This window comes from Ostrinia nubilalis, chromosome 12 (genome assembly GCF_963855985.1).
Source record: "Ostrinia nubilalis chromosome 12, ilOstNubi1.1, whole genome shotgun sequence".
Taxonomy (NCBI): domain Eukaryota; kingdom Metazoa; phylum Arthropoda; class Insecta; order Lepidoptera; family Crambidae; genus Ostrinia; species Ostrinia nubilalis.
In genome coordinates this window covers 14,951,565-14,968,766 of record NC_087099.1, presented here as the reverse complement: position 1 = coordinate 14,968,766, position 17,202 = coordinate 14,951,565, and the positions used below count along the sequence as shown (strand labels likewise).

At 43.0% G+C, this 17,202-nt stretch overlaps 1 protein-coding gene across 1 annotated transcript in view; it reads left to right on the top strand.

Annotated features, from left to right (window-relative positions):
• The window catches only part of LOC135076732 (adenomatous polyposis coli protein-like), a 74,906-nt gene extending 62,908 nt beyond the window's left edge, over positions 1–11,998 (top strand). The window contains exons 14-16 of the mRNA XM_063971152.1: positions 897–1,111; positions 3,696–3,805; positions 5,672–11,998. Coding sequence (XP_063827222.1) covers positions 897–1,111; positions 3,696–3,805; positions 5,672–9,983 — 4,637 coding nt within the window. The 3' untranslated portion in view covers positions 9,984–11,998. The remainder of the gene's footprint in view (positions 1–896; positions 1,112–3,695; positions 3,806–5,671) is intronic.
• Positions 11,999–17,202: the final 5,204 nt, after the last annotated feature.

Sequence of the window (17,202 nt, the reverse complement as noted above, 5' to 3'; positions counted from 1 at the left end):
CTCCCCCAAGGTTTTCCACAATGAACGGTCCTGCGCTGCCCGCATCCAGGCTCTTCCCGCGACCTTTACCAGATCGTCGGTCCACCTAGTAGGAGGCCTGCCCACGCTACGTCTTCCAGCCCGTGGTCGCCACTCGAGAACTTTCCTGCCCCAACGGCCATCGTCTCTACGAGCTATGTGCCCCGCCCACTGCCACTTGATTTTAGCAATTCTGCGAGCTATGTCGGTTACTTTGGTTCTCCTGCGGATCTCCTCATTTCTGATTCGATCACGCAGGGAAACTCCGAGCATAGCCCGCTCCATCGCCCTTTGGGTGACCTTGAGCCTTCTTGCGTAACCTTATAGCGTAATACTAGTAAACTAAATCCTTTATATTGCTCGGTGCTTAAACACTATTCAATGAGGGTTTTCGCGAATGAAAGATCCGCTAGATGGCGGGACGTGGATGTGGGGTCTGACTGCTGCGTAATTGGTGGATTTTGACATATCTGTCAATGTCATGTCAAAAATAACCAATCATGCAGCATTTGAACCTCGCGTCTACGTATTGCCATCTGGCGGATTTTTCATTCGCGAAAACCCTCATTGAATTTTGTTTTCTCTAGTGTATAAGTACCCTAGTCTTGCAAAAAGAAATGCTGTGTATTATACCTGTAATTGAGGTCATATACGCATCATGTGTTAAACCATTTAAAATGTATGAACTGTATGTGACTTTGTTGGTGTACCTAATAAATAAATAATTTACGTTGTGTACGTAAAATTACATTACCAACTTTTAAATAAAAGGAAGAAAACTATTTTGCAGCGTGGTAGCAAGCTTTCAACGCTCATTTCTTTAATTTTCTGACACTTCTGCTCATTGTTTCCTAACCCCTTAAAATTATCTCCATCAGGTCGCAAGAACGCCGACCGCTCAGTGCGCTCGCGCGATCTTGGCGCAGAATCCGGTAGCTCACTCAGCCTGGAATCCTTCGGCTCCACGGACCGCGAGCTATTTGAGGAAACGGTGCAAGCTGGATTACCGGAGCGAGCACGCCGCCCTGCGCAACCACGAGACGGGTCTCTGAGCTCGCTGAGCAATGACTCCTTTGGATCTACTGATAAGGAGGTGAGTACCTGCTGAGTAGCCATTATCAGGGCGCCAAAACTCCGATTCGATAGTTCGCTGAAGCTACCTGTCTACCGGAGTGGTCATAGCTAGTAATTCAGAGAGGAGCTATGACCTGCGTCTATTTATAGACCTAGAGCTAAGTAAAGTGGAGTTGTGGACTATATGTAATTTACAAAAAGCTAGATTCTGAGTACGTGCTCGTCATATAATTTCCTCGCTCTGCTTCTCTTGAACACGTAGCCTCAGTCTAGTACATCGACTCCATGGAATGGTATCTGTTCGAGGAAACAGTACAGGCCGGGCTACCGGAGCGAGCGCGCCGCCCTGCGCAACCACGAGACGGGTCTCTGAGCTCACTGAGCAATGACTCGTTTGGATCTACTGATAAAGAGGTAAGTAGTCATTATCAGATTGCTAAAACCACGATTCGGCAGTTAAAGCTGCCTGTCTACCGCAGTGGGCAATGGTATAGCTAGTAATTCAGATAGGACCTAGGACCTGCGTCTGTTTATAGACGCGGAGCTGAGCGAAGCCAAACCACTAGTATATCCAATATGCAGCCTACGCGCCAGTATGCGATGTTCCTTCGCGTCACTTTCGTATTAAGCTTAGTATCCTTTGGTTCTACGGACCGCGAGCTATTTGAGGAAACAGTACAGGCCTGGCTACCGGAGCGAGCGCGCCGCCCTGCGCAACCACGAGACGGGTCTCTGAGCTCGCTGAGCAATGACTCCTTTGGGTCTACTGATAAGGAGGTGAGTAGCTATTATCAGGGAACAAAAAATCCGAACTGGCAGCTCGCTAAACCTGCCTGTCTACCGCAGTGGGCAATGGTATAGCTAGTAATTCAGATAGGACCTGCGTCTGTTTATAGACGTGGAGCTGAGCGAAGCCAAACCACTAGCATATCCAACATGCAGCCTACGCGCCAGTATGCGATGTTCCTTCGCGTCACTTTCGTATTAAGCTTAGTATCCTTTGGTTCTACGGACCGCGAGCTATTTGAGGAAACGGTGCAAGCTGGGCTACCGGAGCGAGCGCGCCGACCCGCGCAACCACGAGACGGGTCTCTGAGTTCGCTGAGCAACGACTCCTTTGGATCTACTGATAAGGAGGTGAGTAGCTATTATCAGGGCGCCAAAACTCCGATTCGATAGTTCGCTGAAGCTACCTGTCTACCGGAGTGGGCATAGTAGTAATAGTAATTCAAAAAGGAGCTAGGACCTGCGTCTGTTTATAGACGCGGAGCTGAGCGAAGCCAAACCACTAGCATATCCAACATGCAGCCTACGCGCCAGTATGCGATGTTCCTTCGCGTCACTTTCGTATTAAGCTTAGAATCCTTTGGTTCTACGGACCGCGAACTATTTGAGGAAACGGTGCAAGCTGGGCTACCGGAGCGAGCGCGCCGCCCTGCGCAACCACGAGACGGGTCTCTGAGCTCGCTGAGCAATGATTCCTTTGGATCTACTGACAAGGAGGTGAGTAGCATTTCATCAGGTCGCTAAAACCCCGATTCGGCAGTTAAAGCTGCCTGTCTACCGCAGTGGGCAATGGTATAGCTAGTAATTCAGATAGGACCTGCGTCTGTTTATAGACGTAGAGCTAAGCGAAGCGGAGTTGCAGACTTTAACTTACACGAAGCTAGATCCTGAGTACGAGCGCGTCATAATTTCCTCGCTCTGCTTCTCTTGAATACGTAGCCTCAGTCTAGTACATCGATTCCATGGAATGGTAACTGTTCGAAGAAACAGTACAGGCTGGACTACCGGAGCGCGCGCGCCGCCCTGCGCAACCACGAGACGGGTCTCTTAGCTCACTGAGCAATGATTCCTTTGGATCTACTGATAAGGAGGTAAGTAGCCATTATTAGGTGCAAATACCCTGAGCGTTCGGTGCGGAATCTGGCAGCTCGCTAAGGGCTGCCTAATCTATCTCATCATCATCATTTCAGCCATAGGACGTCCGCTGCTGAACTTAGGCCTCCCCCAATGATTTTGACTCTCTGTCTGAAGCGGAGCTAAGAATTGTGTTTGTCCATAAACGCGGAGCTAGAAAGTGGAGCGGAACAAATTTTTCTATACGCGGAGTTAGGATTCCTTGCTCTGCAACTACTTAATTTGCAACTTCCTGTTCATTGACGAGTGGTGGATATTTCATCATATTCCAAAATGCGTTTCCCAAATATTTTTGGAATAATTTCTGCATAAGTAGCGCTCACAACGGGTGAGTTTTGTTACTGAATACAGTGTACCGCAACAGACCATGAACAATTTTCACCTTGACTTACTTGACTTAAGGTCCTATGTCCCCTAGATGGGGCAGAGGGCTTCCACAATAGTTCTCCATCGCGTTCGGTCTTGAGCTTTGCGTTTGATCTCGCTCCAGTAGGCCTAAGATGCACGCCGTGATAACTTTTATCGACGTCAAAATGTATGGGAAAAATCGATAAAATGGCGTGATAACTGCTTATCGCGGCGCGCATCTTAGGCCTACAGGTCCTGCTGATTTATTTTTCGCCTTATCAATGCATAATAGACGTTATATCACAAACATTACAGCACAATTTACTTGTTGTCAGGTGTTCGAACGCTGCGTACGCGCGGGAATGCGGCGCGGCCGGCCGCGCAGCGCCGAGCGCCGTCCGCCGCGCCCGCGGCTAGCGAGACACCGCGACCACGAGCGCGACAGGTATGTGATACTACTATAAAGTCGCTTGTAGTGTACCTAAATGTGCACACTGGCTAGCGTCTCACTGCGGCACGTCCGTACTCGCCGGCGTCTGCCGTACGACTGACTCGTCCCACTCGTAACGACGTCACGTGACTGCCTATCACTTGTGTACGTGAGACAGCGTATTGTATCTATCTAGTACGTAGATACAAACACTACATCGATGATTGATAAAAATGTTTGGGATGCGTTACTGCCTAGCTCGCATAAATATTTATAACTGCACATTTTAAAGCATGTAAACCTTTGAGTAAGAGGCTGACAATAGTGACTGAGTTTCTTGAGCTGCTTCTTCTCAGCACTGGCCCATTTATTGTCCTGAAGCAGTGGTAGGGTTAATACTGGGATTTGTAAAAGTGCTTTTTTTAAGCCTATTTACAGAAATAAATGAGTTTTACTTTATGGACTTTTAGTCCAAGCATTATGGTTCAAAGTAATTTGAGAACCATACGTCATGTTTTGAACGCGACGGGTATGTATGAAGCGAGCCACTTTATGGACTTTAAGTCCAAGTGATACGGTTCAAAGTAATTTAAGAACCATACGTCATGTTTTGAATGCGACAGTTATGTATGAAGCTCAGCACTTTATGGACTATTTGAGAACCATACGTCATGTTTTGAACGCGAAAGGTATGTATGAAGCTCACCACTTTATGCACTTTAAGTCGAAGCGATATGGTTCAAAGTAATTTGAGAACCATACGTCATGTTTTGAACGCGACAGGTATGTATGAAGCTCGCCACTTTATGCACTTTAAGTCGAAGCGATATGGTTCAAAGTAATTTGAGAACCATACGTAATGTTTTGAACGCGACAGGTATGTATGAAGCTCGCCATTTTATGCACTTTAAGTCAAAGCATTATTGTTCAAAGTAATAAGAAAACCACGTCATGTTTTTTTTTCGTTTATCAGACTAGATTGTCGGCCGTCTAGCCTAGTGATGACGAATGTTATGCCAAAAGTTCGAACGCCGCAAAATTGAAACATTTATGGGCACGAGCATATTTGATTGTATGTATTGGTCTGAGTGTTTATGTAAATAAAAAGTATGTTTATCCGTTAACTAGTACCCATAGCTTTGCTTAATTTCGGACTTCATGACATAGTACAAAACATCTAAAGATCATCATCATCATCATTATTTCAGCCTCAGGACGGCTACTGACTGAACATAGGCCTCCCCCAATGATTTCCACATGGTCCGGTTGGTAGCGGCATGCATGCAGTTTCTTCCCGCTACTTTTATGAGGTCGTCGGTCACTTTGCGGGTGGATGGATTTTCCAATCCACTCCAGTAGCCTTATTCACGTAACAAAACTACAACGACAACAAATCGCTGAGTTGCGATCCTATCGAGTAATCGTTCTATCGAAATGACCCTTGTTAATACGGATTAAGCACTGTTTTTCAATAGGATGATTTCTAAACGTCAACGAGATTTTGAGTGTGTCAAAAAACCTCGCTGCCCCATCGGTCGTCAATTCTGCGCACCATGTGCCCTGCCTGTTGCCACTTCAGCTCGCTAGTCCGTCAGGCTATGTCACCGACTTTTAGTTGGCCGATAGTGAGGTCGGGGCGTTAATCAGTATGAGACAAGATGAAAGTGCGCAAAGTAGAATCGAGCCCAACTATCGGCCTACTAAAAGTTGGTGGTCTGCGCCTATGCTAAAAGCGAGCTAAAGATTACTCATTTATGTAATTACGGGACTAAGCAGTGAACTCTAAACACAAGGGCTGCCACAATAGATCAAACCTGGTCGAGCTGGCTCAAATGAAGGCCCAAAAACCAATAATAATAAATAATACATTTTCGTCTCCAGGCGAGCCTCAGCCGACCGGGCTCTCCTCCGCGACGTGATCGAGCGCGGCGCGGCGGCGGGCCCCGCGCGCCACGCCCCCGCGCGCCCCGCCCCCGGCCCCGCCCCGCCGCCAAAAAACGGGGCCCCGCCGTCTGCGCCCCGCGCGCGCGCAGGCCGCGGCGCCCCCGCGCGCGCCACACCTGGCTGTGACACAGGTCAGACCACAACCTCTCTAGGGACTGACGTACACTCTCTAGGGACTGATGAACAGGACCCTGAAGTACGGGATGATGACTCAGCCGGACAAGATCGAGCTCCGGGTCCCGATGCGCTCTCTCTAGGGACTGACGTACACTCTCTAGGGACTGACGTACACTCTCTAGGGACTGACGTACACTCTCTAGGGACTGATGAACAGGACCCTGAAGCACCGGATGACTCAGCCGGACAAGATCAAGGTCCCGATCCGCTCTCTCTAGGGACTGACTCAGCACCCGGCGACTCAGAACAACACCGAGCTCCGGATGCAGTCACGGCCAGAATTGAGGACAACGATGAAGATCCAGAGACAGAATTCGGCACAGGTGATGTGGAAAACGGTGAGAACTTTAACCCAGATGGAACGTCCAACGGTGATCACGTAGTTGGATTGGAAACCGCCGAATCAGAAAACTTTGTCGCCTCAGTTGCAACGGAAGCTCCTGTGAATATGGACACGGAATGGGACGATGCTGCTCTGGATCTAGACGCTGCACTCGTGCTAGACGTCGATGACTCGGCTGACGAACACCACACAGCTGACGACGCAGAAACAAATGAATACCGTCTGTTCGATAACAACATGTCGCAGAGCACTCACGTTAGGAACGCAGAAGAAACGTTCAAAATACACTCCGACGCCTACCACAGTATCCTGCAAATAACCGAAGAAGAAAACGCAACACAATCTTCCAAGCCACAAAACCGCGTCCAACCTTTCCAGTACAACATTAGCCACGATGATAATTTCACAATAAACGTCACCGATACGAGTCCAATTTCTAAAACAAGTCAAATAGAAGACGCAGCAGATTTGCTCAAAATGTTAGAAGAAACTGGTCCATCGAAGAGTTCGCTCGCCCCGTCCATAGACCCACTGTCTGCTTCCCGGGGATCCAACGAGTGCCTGGCCCCAAGATCCGCGAACACCACCCTAGAATCTCTCCCGGGAGACGATCTGGATAGATCCAATGAGTCCTATGCCGACGTCACAGATGGATCTTGGAGCGAACCCGGATCCCCTAAACCTATCGACACGGGAACCCTAACCAGGAAAAAGAAGCACGAACCAGAGTGGGTCGATATAGGAGCAGGGAGCAAACTGCCGAAACCAGAAGACAAAAGTGCCGCAGACACGTGGAACGATGACACGTGCCCTGATGATGTCACCTTCCCTACGATCAGTGGTTCAGTGCACCTGATATCATCTATTCGGAGTGAAGTTGTGGATGTCAACAATACTCTACCAGACCTTTTGGAGAAGAGTGAAGTAGTCAACATCTCACTCTCGCGACCAGATTTGACTGAGAAGTTGGGTGGAGAGCATACTGAAGTTGAGGATTCGACAAGGATCACGCTCGATGACGTGGCTGAGCCGAGCTTCGCGTCGCTAGTCGATGATGGCGAACACAGGTTTGACTCGATCATATCCTCGGCCATAGAAAAAGAGGCAGCCAGACTCGCCGCCCAGTTAAAGTGCTCGCAATACGGCATGGAAAACAGTGTCACGTCGTTGACGTCACTGGACCTGGACAACGTTAGACCTCCATCCAACTTGGGCAGTCTCTTATCCCTAAGCGCTTCAGGACAATGGGAGGAAACAGCTCCGAACACCAAAAAGTCTCAAAAAAGTCGCAAGAAGTCCCTCCCTGTAGCATTCATGGTCAAACGCGCATTGAGTAATTCCATGCATCAAAGCAGCTCCGAACATTTAGATAGCAATCCTGTCAGCTTCCTAGACAACGTAAAACCTCCTTCGGAAATGGAAAACATTGACATGGAAGGCAGTATGGTGTCAGTGTCTAGCATAGTATCAGAAGTGGCTGAGATGAGGGAGAAAACACCCGTCGTGTTTGACTTGAAGCAGCCAATACAAGACTTCCCTCTTTGCAACCCTTACGCAATCTTTCAGGACTTAGATAAAGTCAACCCTCCATCGCTATTTGACGAAATGGCTGAGTCTACGATAGAACTAGAGCCGACTACCGCTCAGCAAGTTTACGACGACTGCATCTCGAATACCTTAAACGTTGTAACAGATATCCCTTCGGGGTCCGAAAACTGCACGCCTTTGCCTTCAGACATCAGCAGTGTCGAATCAACGCCGAAGAGGCAAAGAGACCCGCACTACCTGACACCAAAAGAAAAGAGATACCACTCTAAAGATAGGTACCAAACTTACACTATTACGGATACCGTGACGGAAAGTGATATAGTTCTGGAAGTTGAAGAAGACTTCGTGACTTGGACCAAGTCGGAAAGTGACAGATCTGAGGAGTACGTCACTGCGTGTTCTGATTCTAAATCAAAGAGGAAAATTAGTGCGAAGCAGAGGAGATTAGAGGACAGAGCTAGGTACCAGACTCAAACCGTTAATATTCAGAGCATAATCGCTGAAACGTCGCAAATTAAAACACCCGACCCGCACATCGAGAGTCTGAAGCAAAGGCTAGCTGCCAAAAAGACCATGAAACAGAAGCGCATAGAAGATGCAGAAAGATTTAGAACTAGAACTCTCAGTGAAGACATTCCGCCGTCTCCAACGTTTGTCACAAAAGACGCTAATTTCGAAAATCTAGAAACAACCACTGGCTACGACAGCCTGTCGTCCAACGAGTTGAATCATCAGCAGATTCTGGATGAGAGGCAGAGAGACGATGACGTGTTCTCGAGGGACGCGGACAGCGGCCACAACGAGGACGACTTCGAACTGAACTCCACCCAGATGCAAACCTACACGAAGAGCTTCAGAAACTATTTGCCAGTGATCGAAAGCCCGGCAGCGGTAGACATGTGCGTAGTTAACAATTTGAAAAATATAGAAATGACCGCATCGTACAGGCGCACTATGCAAGCGCAAGCCGAGAAGAATCAGCATCCGAGCAGCAGCGACTTCGCCAGTTACGAAGGCGACAGCAACTCCGAAGACCGAGCCCATTCGGAGTCGGACCAGGAGTCGGGCATGTCGCGGCCCAAACCCAAGATCATCAAGCCTAGCTCGAGAAGGGACGAGAGCTTAGATAGCAACGAATCTTTAGAAAAGGACGAAGCTCCCAAAGCTATCAGGGGCAGAAAGAAAGCGATGTACGTGTCCCCCTACCGACGAAACACTCCAGCCGCGAAGAAACCGGCCACAGCGACTCCTTCCAAACCCACTCCAAAGAATATCACACCTCCAAAGACGGCCACCAACGTCAAAGCTCATCCTAGTGCCAAAATACCGAACAGAACGCCCACTGCCTCCAGAACTCCGAGCGCTAACACTTCCCCGAAGAAATCTATACCGAACAGATCGCCGACCAAAATAGCTCAACAGAAGCCCGTGTCCGTTCCGCTGTCGACGCCGGCCAAGCCTCTGCCGCTGGAACGGCAGGGGACCTTCACCAAGGAGGAGAGCTCGGTGCCGCCCAAGGACTTGCCCGTTCCGGACAAAAAGAGCACAGGGCCTCAGTACGGGAAGGCGACATCTCCGACCAAGCCGACCGCTTCCAACACCTCCCCGTCTCGCCTGCCGCAGTTGAATCGGTTCTCGCGGCCGGTGGCGAAAGCCGCTCCGAGCAAGCCGGCGCCCAAAGCCACCGCCAAGAGGCCCGCGGAAACTCCCATGAAGAGCTCCCCGTCGAACCACAGCCTCCAGAGCAACGACAGCGGCAAAACCGTCACCCTCGCGTCGAGGAGCTCGCGGCAGGGGAGCACGTCGAGCGTCAACTCGGTTCAGTCGTCGAAGACGAACACCAAAGACGTGGAGAGTAAGATCGCAAGTTTGTGGAAGAGAGTGGAGCAAACTAAGAAGCAGCCGAGTAAGCCCGATAAGCGGGTGTGGATCGAGAGCGACAAGCCGGAGACGCCGAAGCTGATCCGAAGCTCCACTTTTGAAGGGCAGCCTAAGCAGAGCGCGGTGGCGAGCGCCCAGAAACAGAAGTCTGCGATCGGCATCCGCGTGTCGCAAATCCCTAGCTTGAGGCCCAAAGCAACACCCGCCCGCACCCCTGCCCCTGGCACAAGCGCTGCTAAAAAGCCGGCGAATACGCGGGTATTCGCCAGGAAACAAGTGAACGGCCAAGTAAATTCGTAAACGTTATATTCTGACGGCAAGTGATTTTTTATGATGCAATATTCTGATGGACTTCAGCATGAAGTGATCTATCGAATTTAACTTTCGCAATGTTGTATCCTATAAAATACGATGATTGACTGATGTCTTCGCACGCTGAAACGTAATTCTTGTTGATGATGTAAAACGGATGATTGAGCAATTAACAGTTGATTTGTGATGCTGATTATTTTGTAATTTCCATGAAAAGTTTACAGATTGTTCGCTATTATTTGTTTGAAGAATGTTTATTGTGAAACCATGTTAGTGATTCCTTATGATTTTATTTTATAGTAGTTTTATTGTATATTTGTTGCATTTATTCATATAGGGACTAAAAATTATATATTTGTACCTACAACTAAAGTACGTAATCGTTTATTGACTGCAATTTTTAGTTTTTCTTAGAATATGATATAAAGACTTATCACATTTAACGAAGCCGGCATAATATTATTTTTATACACCTACTGATTGTTTAGTGATAAAATTATGTTTGATGTATTTTACAAACTGAACTGCGGATGGCGTCAGTGCTCCTTGTAGGTGAGAAATAACCAGCCATTGCTTAGTGCAATTATATAATTATAATACAAAAATAATTAAATTGTACACTTTAATGTAGGATGACTATTATGAGATAAGGTGTTACAGGGATATTGTCGACGCCACCATATTATAATCTCACTAATGAACTAGTTGGGTGGAGCGGTTTTGTTATCTTTCTATATTGAAATTATAATATCGATGTCTACACAATATTCCTCTGGCTCATTGCAATGAAGCCATGCTTTTTATCGAAGTATTTTACTATTTCTCAGATGTATATGTAATAATATATTTTTAAAGCTGAATTCAAAGACCATTTTAACAGACGCGTTTTCAAAAACCACAGCACAGCTAAGCTTGAATCGCCAAATATTGAAGGTGTTCGGGAAACGAAAGCTTCTACCGTGTCAAGTGACAAAACATTAGTACAATAAAGTCAATAAATCACCAACAATTTGAATCTTATCAAACCATACAGCAAAAAAACTTCGCATTTTACTACATACCATTTCAGTTGAGAAAATTGAATGTTTCTCGCTGAAATAACCAAGTAAAATGTCGCCCGCACATTTCATTGTAAATATTTCACACCACAATCGTAGTTTTTAAGGTTACCATATAAATACAATTTGTATATTTTTCATAATTATATTATAGTAAAGGAAATGTCACATCGCTTCTGAGTAAAACTGCGGGCATACCTGTGCGTATGTCACAATTTTTTACGTCTAGTCAAACTATGGATAAGCGGGATTCATAGAAAAATTTCGGCTAAGGAGAGTAATTTTTACAAAAAAGGATCGTATCGGTTGTTATACCAATCCATGTTAATCGGTAGGTTTAGCTGGCTTCCTCTAGATAATACTTCCGAACATTCTAAGACTTTGTATTGTTTAATGTTGTAGATCCCACGAAACTTCCACTCCCCTAGCTTTATGTTAATGAGGATCAAAAGCATGTTTCCTTGAGAACGAGAGCAATACCCAATGTAATGTAATACTTGGCGTGGAGAAACGTGTCCTAAGCAATTTTATTGTAACTTTATAATTAAGTATGTATTTAGCTTCAAATATTTCACGTTTAGAAAAGATTTTTTGTAACAGGTTTATTAGAATTATTGTAGTCTGTATAATGAATTACATCACATGTTAAGATTCTGTTGAATTATTTTATATACCCATTACCCATGTATTTATTTTTTGAACTTTCGAGTACCTGTAGACCCTTCGGAGAATTGCGTGACGATAATCATCTATTAATTATTTAATTTATGTATTGGGTTTTAAAATAATTCTGTATTTTGTTTATTTGACGTGTGTTGTTTCATTTGACTACTCTAAACACTGTAGTTAATCGCCATCCATTTCATGATAAAAGCCAGTTTAGTTAAATAAATATAATTAGTTGTAAGGTACCTAATTTGATGGTAATAAATGATACTTACCTCATTTTTGGAATTTTATTTTTATCCTTATCATCCTTATAAGTTAACAATGTTCCTAACCTAACGACTTTTTAACTTACTCTCTTGGGAAGGAAAGGTGTGAATTAAAACCACCAAAATACATTCACATAGTAATATATCGTATTGTTTAAAGATCATGTAACACAATCAGATTTGAGTGGCATTCTACTTAGAACGGAACGTAACATGCATACATATTATTTTTATTCGTAATATCTTATATGTAAAACCTACTTCCCTTACAAATATCTGCTTTATAATAAGTAACGTACAAAATATAGGTATATAACGTGTAAACTGTAAAGTTGTATTATAACAAAAACTATAAGTAATTACTGTTACCCATGGAGGCATGTGGAGGTAGTTCGGTATTTAATACAATTAGTATATAACTGAGCTTATAAATATAAAAAAAGCTATCAAATTACGTATCCATTAATAGGCAATAATAAGCAAGCAGTCCCCCAAGAGATATTCTGTGTCCTTTCTAGGAAGACTGCTTTCTGATGCTTAGTGCGTAGTCTCTTTTCTAATCTGACAAGTTTGAGTAGGATTCGTGGTGGCGCTGCCTGGCGATAAATTACAAAACATCTATCCCCATCGCAGTCATTTGTTTTCAAGCGATTTTTAAAAAGGTCGCATGATCCCAATGTAATTAATTACAAACCTATCACTGTTTACTGTTGACAGGACAGTTGTGCGTCCTTTACTTTTAACATGAAAAGAACCCGCAGTAAGCACTCGGGTGGAAACATTATAATTATTTCGACATGGGAGACCACGCCGTCACTGGTTACAAGGATATTGAGACTTGAAATCAAAAAGGCGCCTCTCGCTCACGCGTTATACTGTGAGAGTGAGAGCAGCAGTTTCGGTTTCCAAACTCATTACTTTGGGCGAGTTGTAATACAATAAATATGTTTATAAAACAAAGACTTACTTTAAAAAAAATATTCCAGAAATACTCGAATGAGGAAACGTTTAACAGCAATTTCTATTTACAATAATTAGAAGCATGACGCACAAAAATACGTTTTCTTAAAAGTATACAATTCATTTCAAACATTGAAGCGAAAGCTGGTAAATTATCCTTCCCATCTAGCAGCTGCCTAAAACCTAACAATCGTCTTTTCGGTCGTCATTTCAAACATTATAATTATGCAAATTCGTCCATATTTCTTATGAAATAAAGCGGTGTCTACATTGTTTGATCACTGGGATTCCAAAATGATCTCCTTAAGATCTTAGACCATCAGTGATTTAGGTCTCCTGCGCCTTCCCACACCGCAAACATGGTTTTTAGCATAACTTTAGGCCGTTAGGTTAATTTCTAGATCACTCCAAAATGCATTTGTTTACATTCGTTTTCTACTACTGATATTGATTACCAACCTGTAATTTTGATGGCAAGGATAATTTCGAGAAAAAAATCTATTTACATGTACCAAATTTTGCAATTAAGAAAATATTCGTCATACATTTAAAATATACGTTCCATAGATTTATTATGCATTTTAGAAGCGCTAAAATATTATGTTTCAATTAAAAGAAATTTAGATTACTATACGCAACATCGACCGGGTTTGGACATATTTTTTTGTATTTTTTTATTATTTTTTATTTATATTTTAGACACCGATATGATGTGATTTGAACTTACATGCCACTCACAAGTGCTTTTTAAATACACATACATCCTATTTCTAAAAAATACCATAAAATGTGGCACTAAATTTGATTTTAAAAGTAAAATTACTGTAAAAGCACAGTATTTCCGCCATAGATAGATGTACAGTACATTTAACACTCATACGGATTTGATACATCACCTACTGTTACAAGAATATTTAGACTTCAAAGATACAACTAAAGAGATAAAACCCGGTCAAAAATCTTATATTTTAAAGACAGTTTTAGATGGAAACTATGTTACACTTTGCGGGTATTGGGGTAGTATTATGCAACCATCTGCTATTTCGGATGATGTGAATCATTACTACTCGAGTTTATAACGCTTCCGTTAAAATAGAACCACAATACCCTGTGCTCGATTCTAACCTAACACCTAAAAGCTAGGGACAAATACGGTCGCAAAGGGCACAACGACAATATTTTTCTTCTACTACTATTCTATTACACTTAAATCCTGATGAGGTAAAATACAGCTCAATAACTGGCTGCATAATATAAATATTATTAATAAAACTGTATAATAAATATGATTTCTATAGTATTAAATATACACTGTTAACTATGCATCTTAAAAACCATTTGTATATTAAAACTTCAAAAAATATCGTACCGATCGTTCCCTTTGCGACGAAATTTTACATCGAAATGGTATAATTTGAATTTATGATTATAGAAGCTTGAATAAGTACTATTTATTGATAAATGAAAGCCTCTGCAGAGGTTTACAACATAGTGTATGATTTAATTATGCTATTTAATTACTGTCATAAGCTCAATGTGCCGACAGCGATCGAATTAGTGTGCAGTAGCGACCTGTAGGTCGAGGGGCGCCACTATCGACATAGAACTACTGCACAGTAACACTGGGGGATCATCTATACTCGGATATTTGATTCGAATAAATAATTTGACATTTTAGTTGGGGACAACTACCGATAGTAATCGTCGATGTGGCAATATGAACCTTGATCAGTGGCAATTAATATGTCAAATTACATATTCGAATAAAAATCGAGTTTAGCTAGCGTGAGTCGCGCCGTCCATCGATGGGACGGCGAATATAATTTCAACGTTAATTTTACAGCATGGAGTCTTCGGACTCTGCATGCGTCACCAACAGCAAACTGTCTCGAGGTCTGCGTCGGCCTGTACCGAGGTACGTGACGAGGCGCCAATTTTGCACTTTCGTTACATTATCGTGTCAAAGCCTATGATTGTTCGATAGCTACACCGTGGTCTATTACATTTGCTTTCGCGCATCTGACTTTATTCCGCATTATATCCCTGACTTATATGTCAAATTCAAGTTCATAGAACTTATAATACCTAACAGTCTTTGGATACGTTTATCACTAAGACCCTCGCCTCACCCTTGTAAATATCTCTCTCCAAAATATATTTCGGAGTTTATATTTCATATATCTTTCTTTTAAATATACATCGACATTTTAAAGACGTATTTTTTTTTATCAATTTTCTTCGTTGAAGTAAAATTGTCTCGTATATGGTGGCTCGCACCTGGTAGATTTAGAACGCATATGGACACACCGGAATTTTTCGTTTTCTTAACTGTGCACTACTCTCTTAATACGTATCGTTACTGTACTTCCATATGCGTGAATGGTTGTCGTGTCCTCTCTGACGCGGCCGGCCCGCGCGCGACCACTTGCGACGTGCGCGTGCAATATATGCGTTAACGCAATTAATTGTCTATTGGTAGATATGAATTTCTGTTGTTAAAGCAGCCGTAACTGCACATATAGGCGTTTTCGCCTGTCGCTTTCTAAAATATCTACCAAAGTATCACAATGAGCTTCGTGCCATTCGTTGGCAAAAAGTCGCAAGTGTCGCCGGCTCGTATCCCGGTGGCGGGGCCGAATACAGCGCTGTGAGTGTACTGCCGCGATGTTACGTACACCAGAATCGGTACGACTTTAATCGTTTACATATTCCGAATTCCGTATATTTATACTCGATAAATAACTTTACCTTTGTACTCACTCGTTACGCTCACTAATCTTAAAACTAGATGTACATAAAAATATCACAGCACTATCGATTCTCTTACGCTAAAACCGGACGCTTGGCGTCGGCTTTCAATACAATAACAACAAAAGGAATCGAAATAGAAATGCAACATGCGGTGTCGCTGGACGCAAAGTTGCGTTATTATGCGGATAAATATTATGTCTCAAAATTATTATTTTTTTCTTTTTATAAAGATCAAAAGTTTGTAAATTTTGAATTCTAGTTACGTTGCTTTCGAAAACTAGTATAATTCATATTATTATGAACAAAACAAAATGACAACAATATAATGTATAAAAACACAGCATTGACGTTCGCTTAGGATATGATGTCATCGTAGAAAAATAGCATTTTTATACGTTAAAAATACCGGAGAATGAGTTTATATTTTCATTTTTTGATGATATACAAAACAAACACTTATTGTGGACTTCATAACCACCAACTTATGCAAGATTTTAAAAAGGCCAAATAGCCAGGTCGTTGGTGATATTACGTCAAAATTAAAACTATCCAAAGGGCGTCCAACGACATCGTCGTAAGCGAAATTGAAATGCAAATTACTAAGTGCCGCAAATTACCGTTATTTACAAAGCTGTAGTCCACCGAAACTTAACTAACTTTGGGTCGATTCTTACAACAATCGAAAAATTCAGGAACAAAAACTCCTAAAACACTTAATCCAGAAAAGCCAGAAGTAATTTCATACCGTTTACAATTAGTTGTGACTAATACAAAGATCACACGCATTGTAAATCTAAACTGTCGTCAGCAATGTCGATCGTTTCATGGCACACGGACATTGCGACGCTCCTGGGGGTCGATTTATGAATTTCATCGACTTTTTGAATTCGTATACGCAATACTAGCACACGTGTGAATCATTGCGAATGATAAAATCCTGTACTAAACTATTATAAACTGAACTTTCTAAAGAGAAAAACAATGAATAAGTTCTGTAGGGAATCAATGAACTGATACATGTATGACATTCCAAAATCGACTCCCTGGGTCCGTAAGACGAGATGCGCGTGATTCTATCACCGACCAACAATCGCTCGTGTATTGTATTCATATCTCGTGGTCGCATGACGTTTAAGTATATTTTCCCCTTCAAACGCTTCTATTATGTAGTCAGCCAAAAAATCTGTTTTAATATAGTTGTTATTTGGTAGTTATAATACAACAAAGACGATAATCGCTTGTATAACAATGTCAATGAAACTAACAGTGAACAAAAACTAAACTTACAAATTAATATAGGTGCAAAAAGTAACCTTATTGATATTGACAAGATATCTGAAACTAAAATTAATGCTACCAGTTTGTTGGCTGATCATAAACTAGAAGCCTTGTCTAGACCTGTTAGTTTTGATCTAAAATATTGGTTAAACCGTGTTGTTCGGGCTATAAGAACATCCAAAATTGATCCCTATGTCATACATAATAGTGGAAGTATTAGCAGAT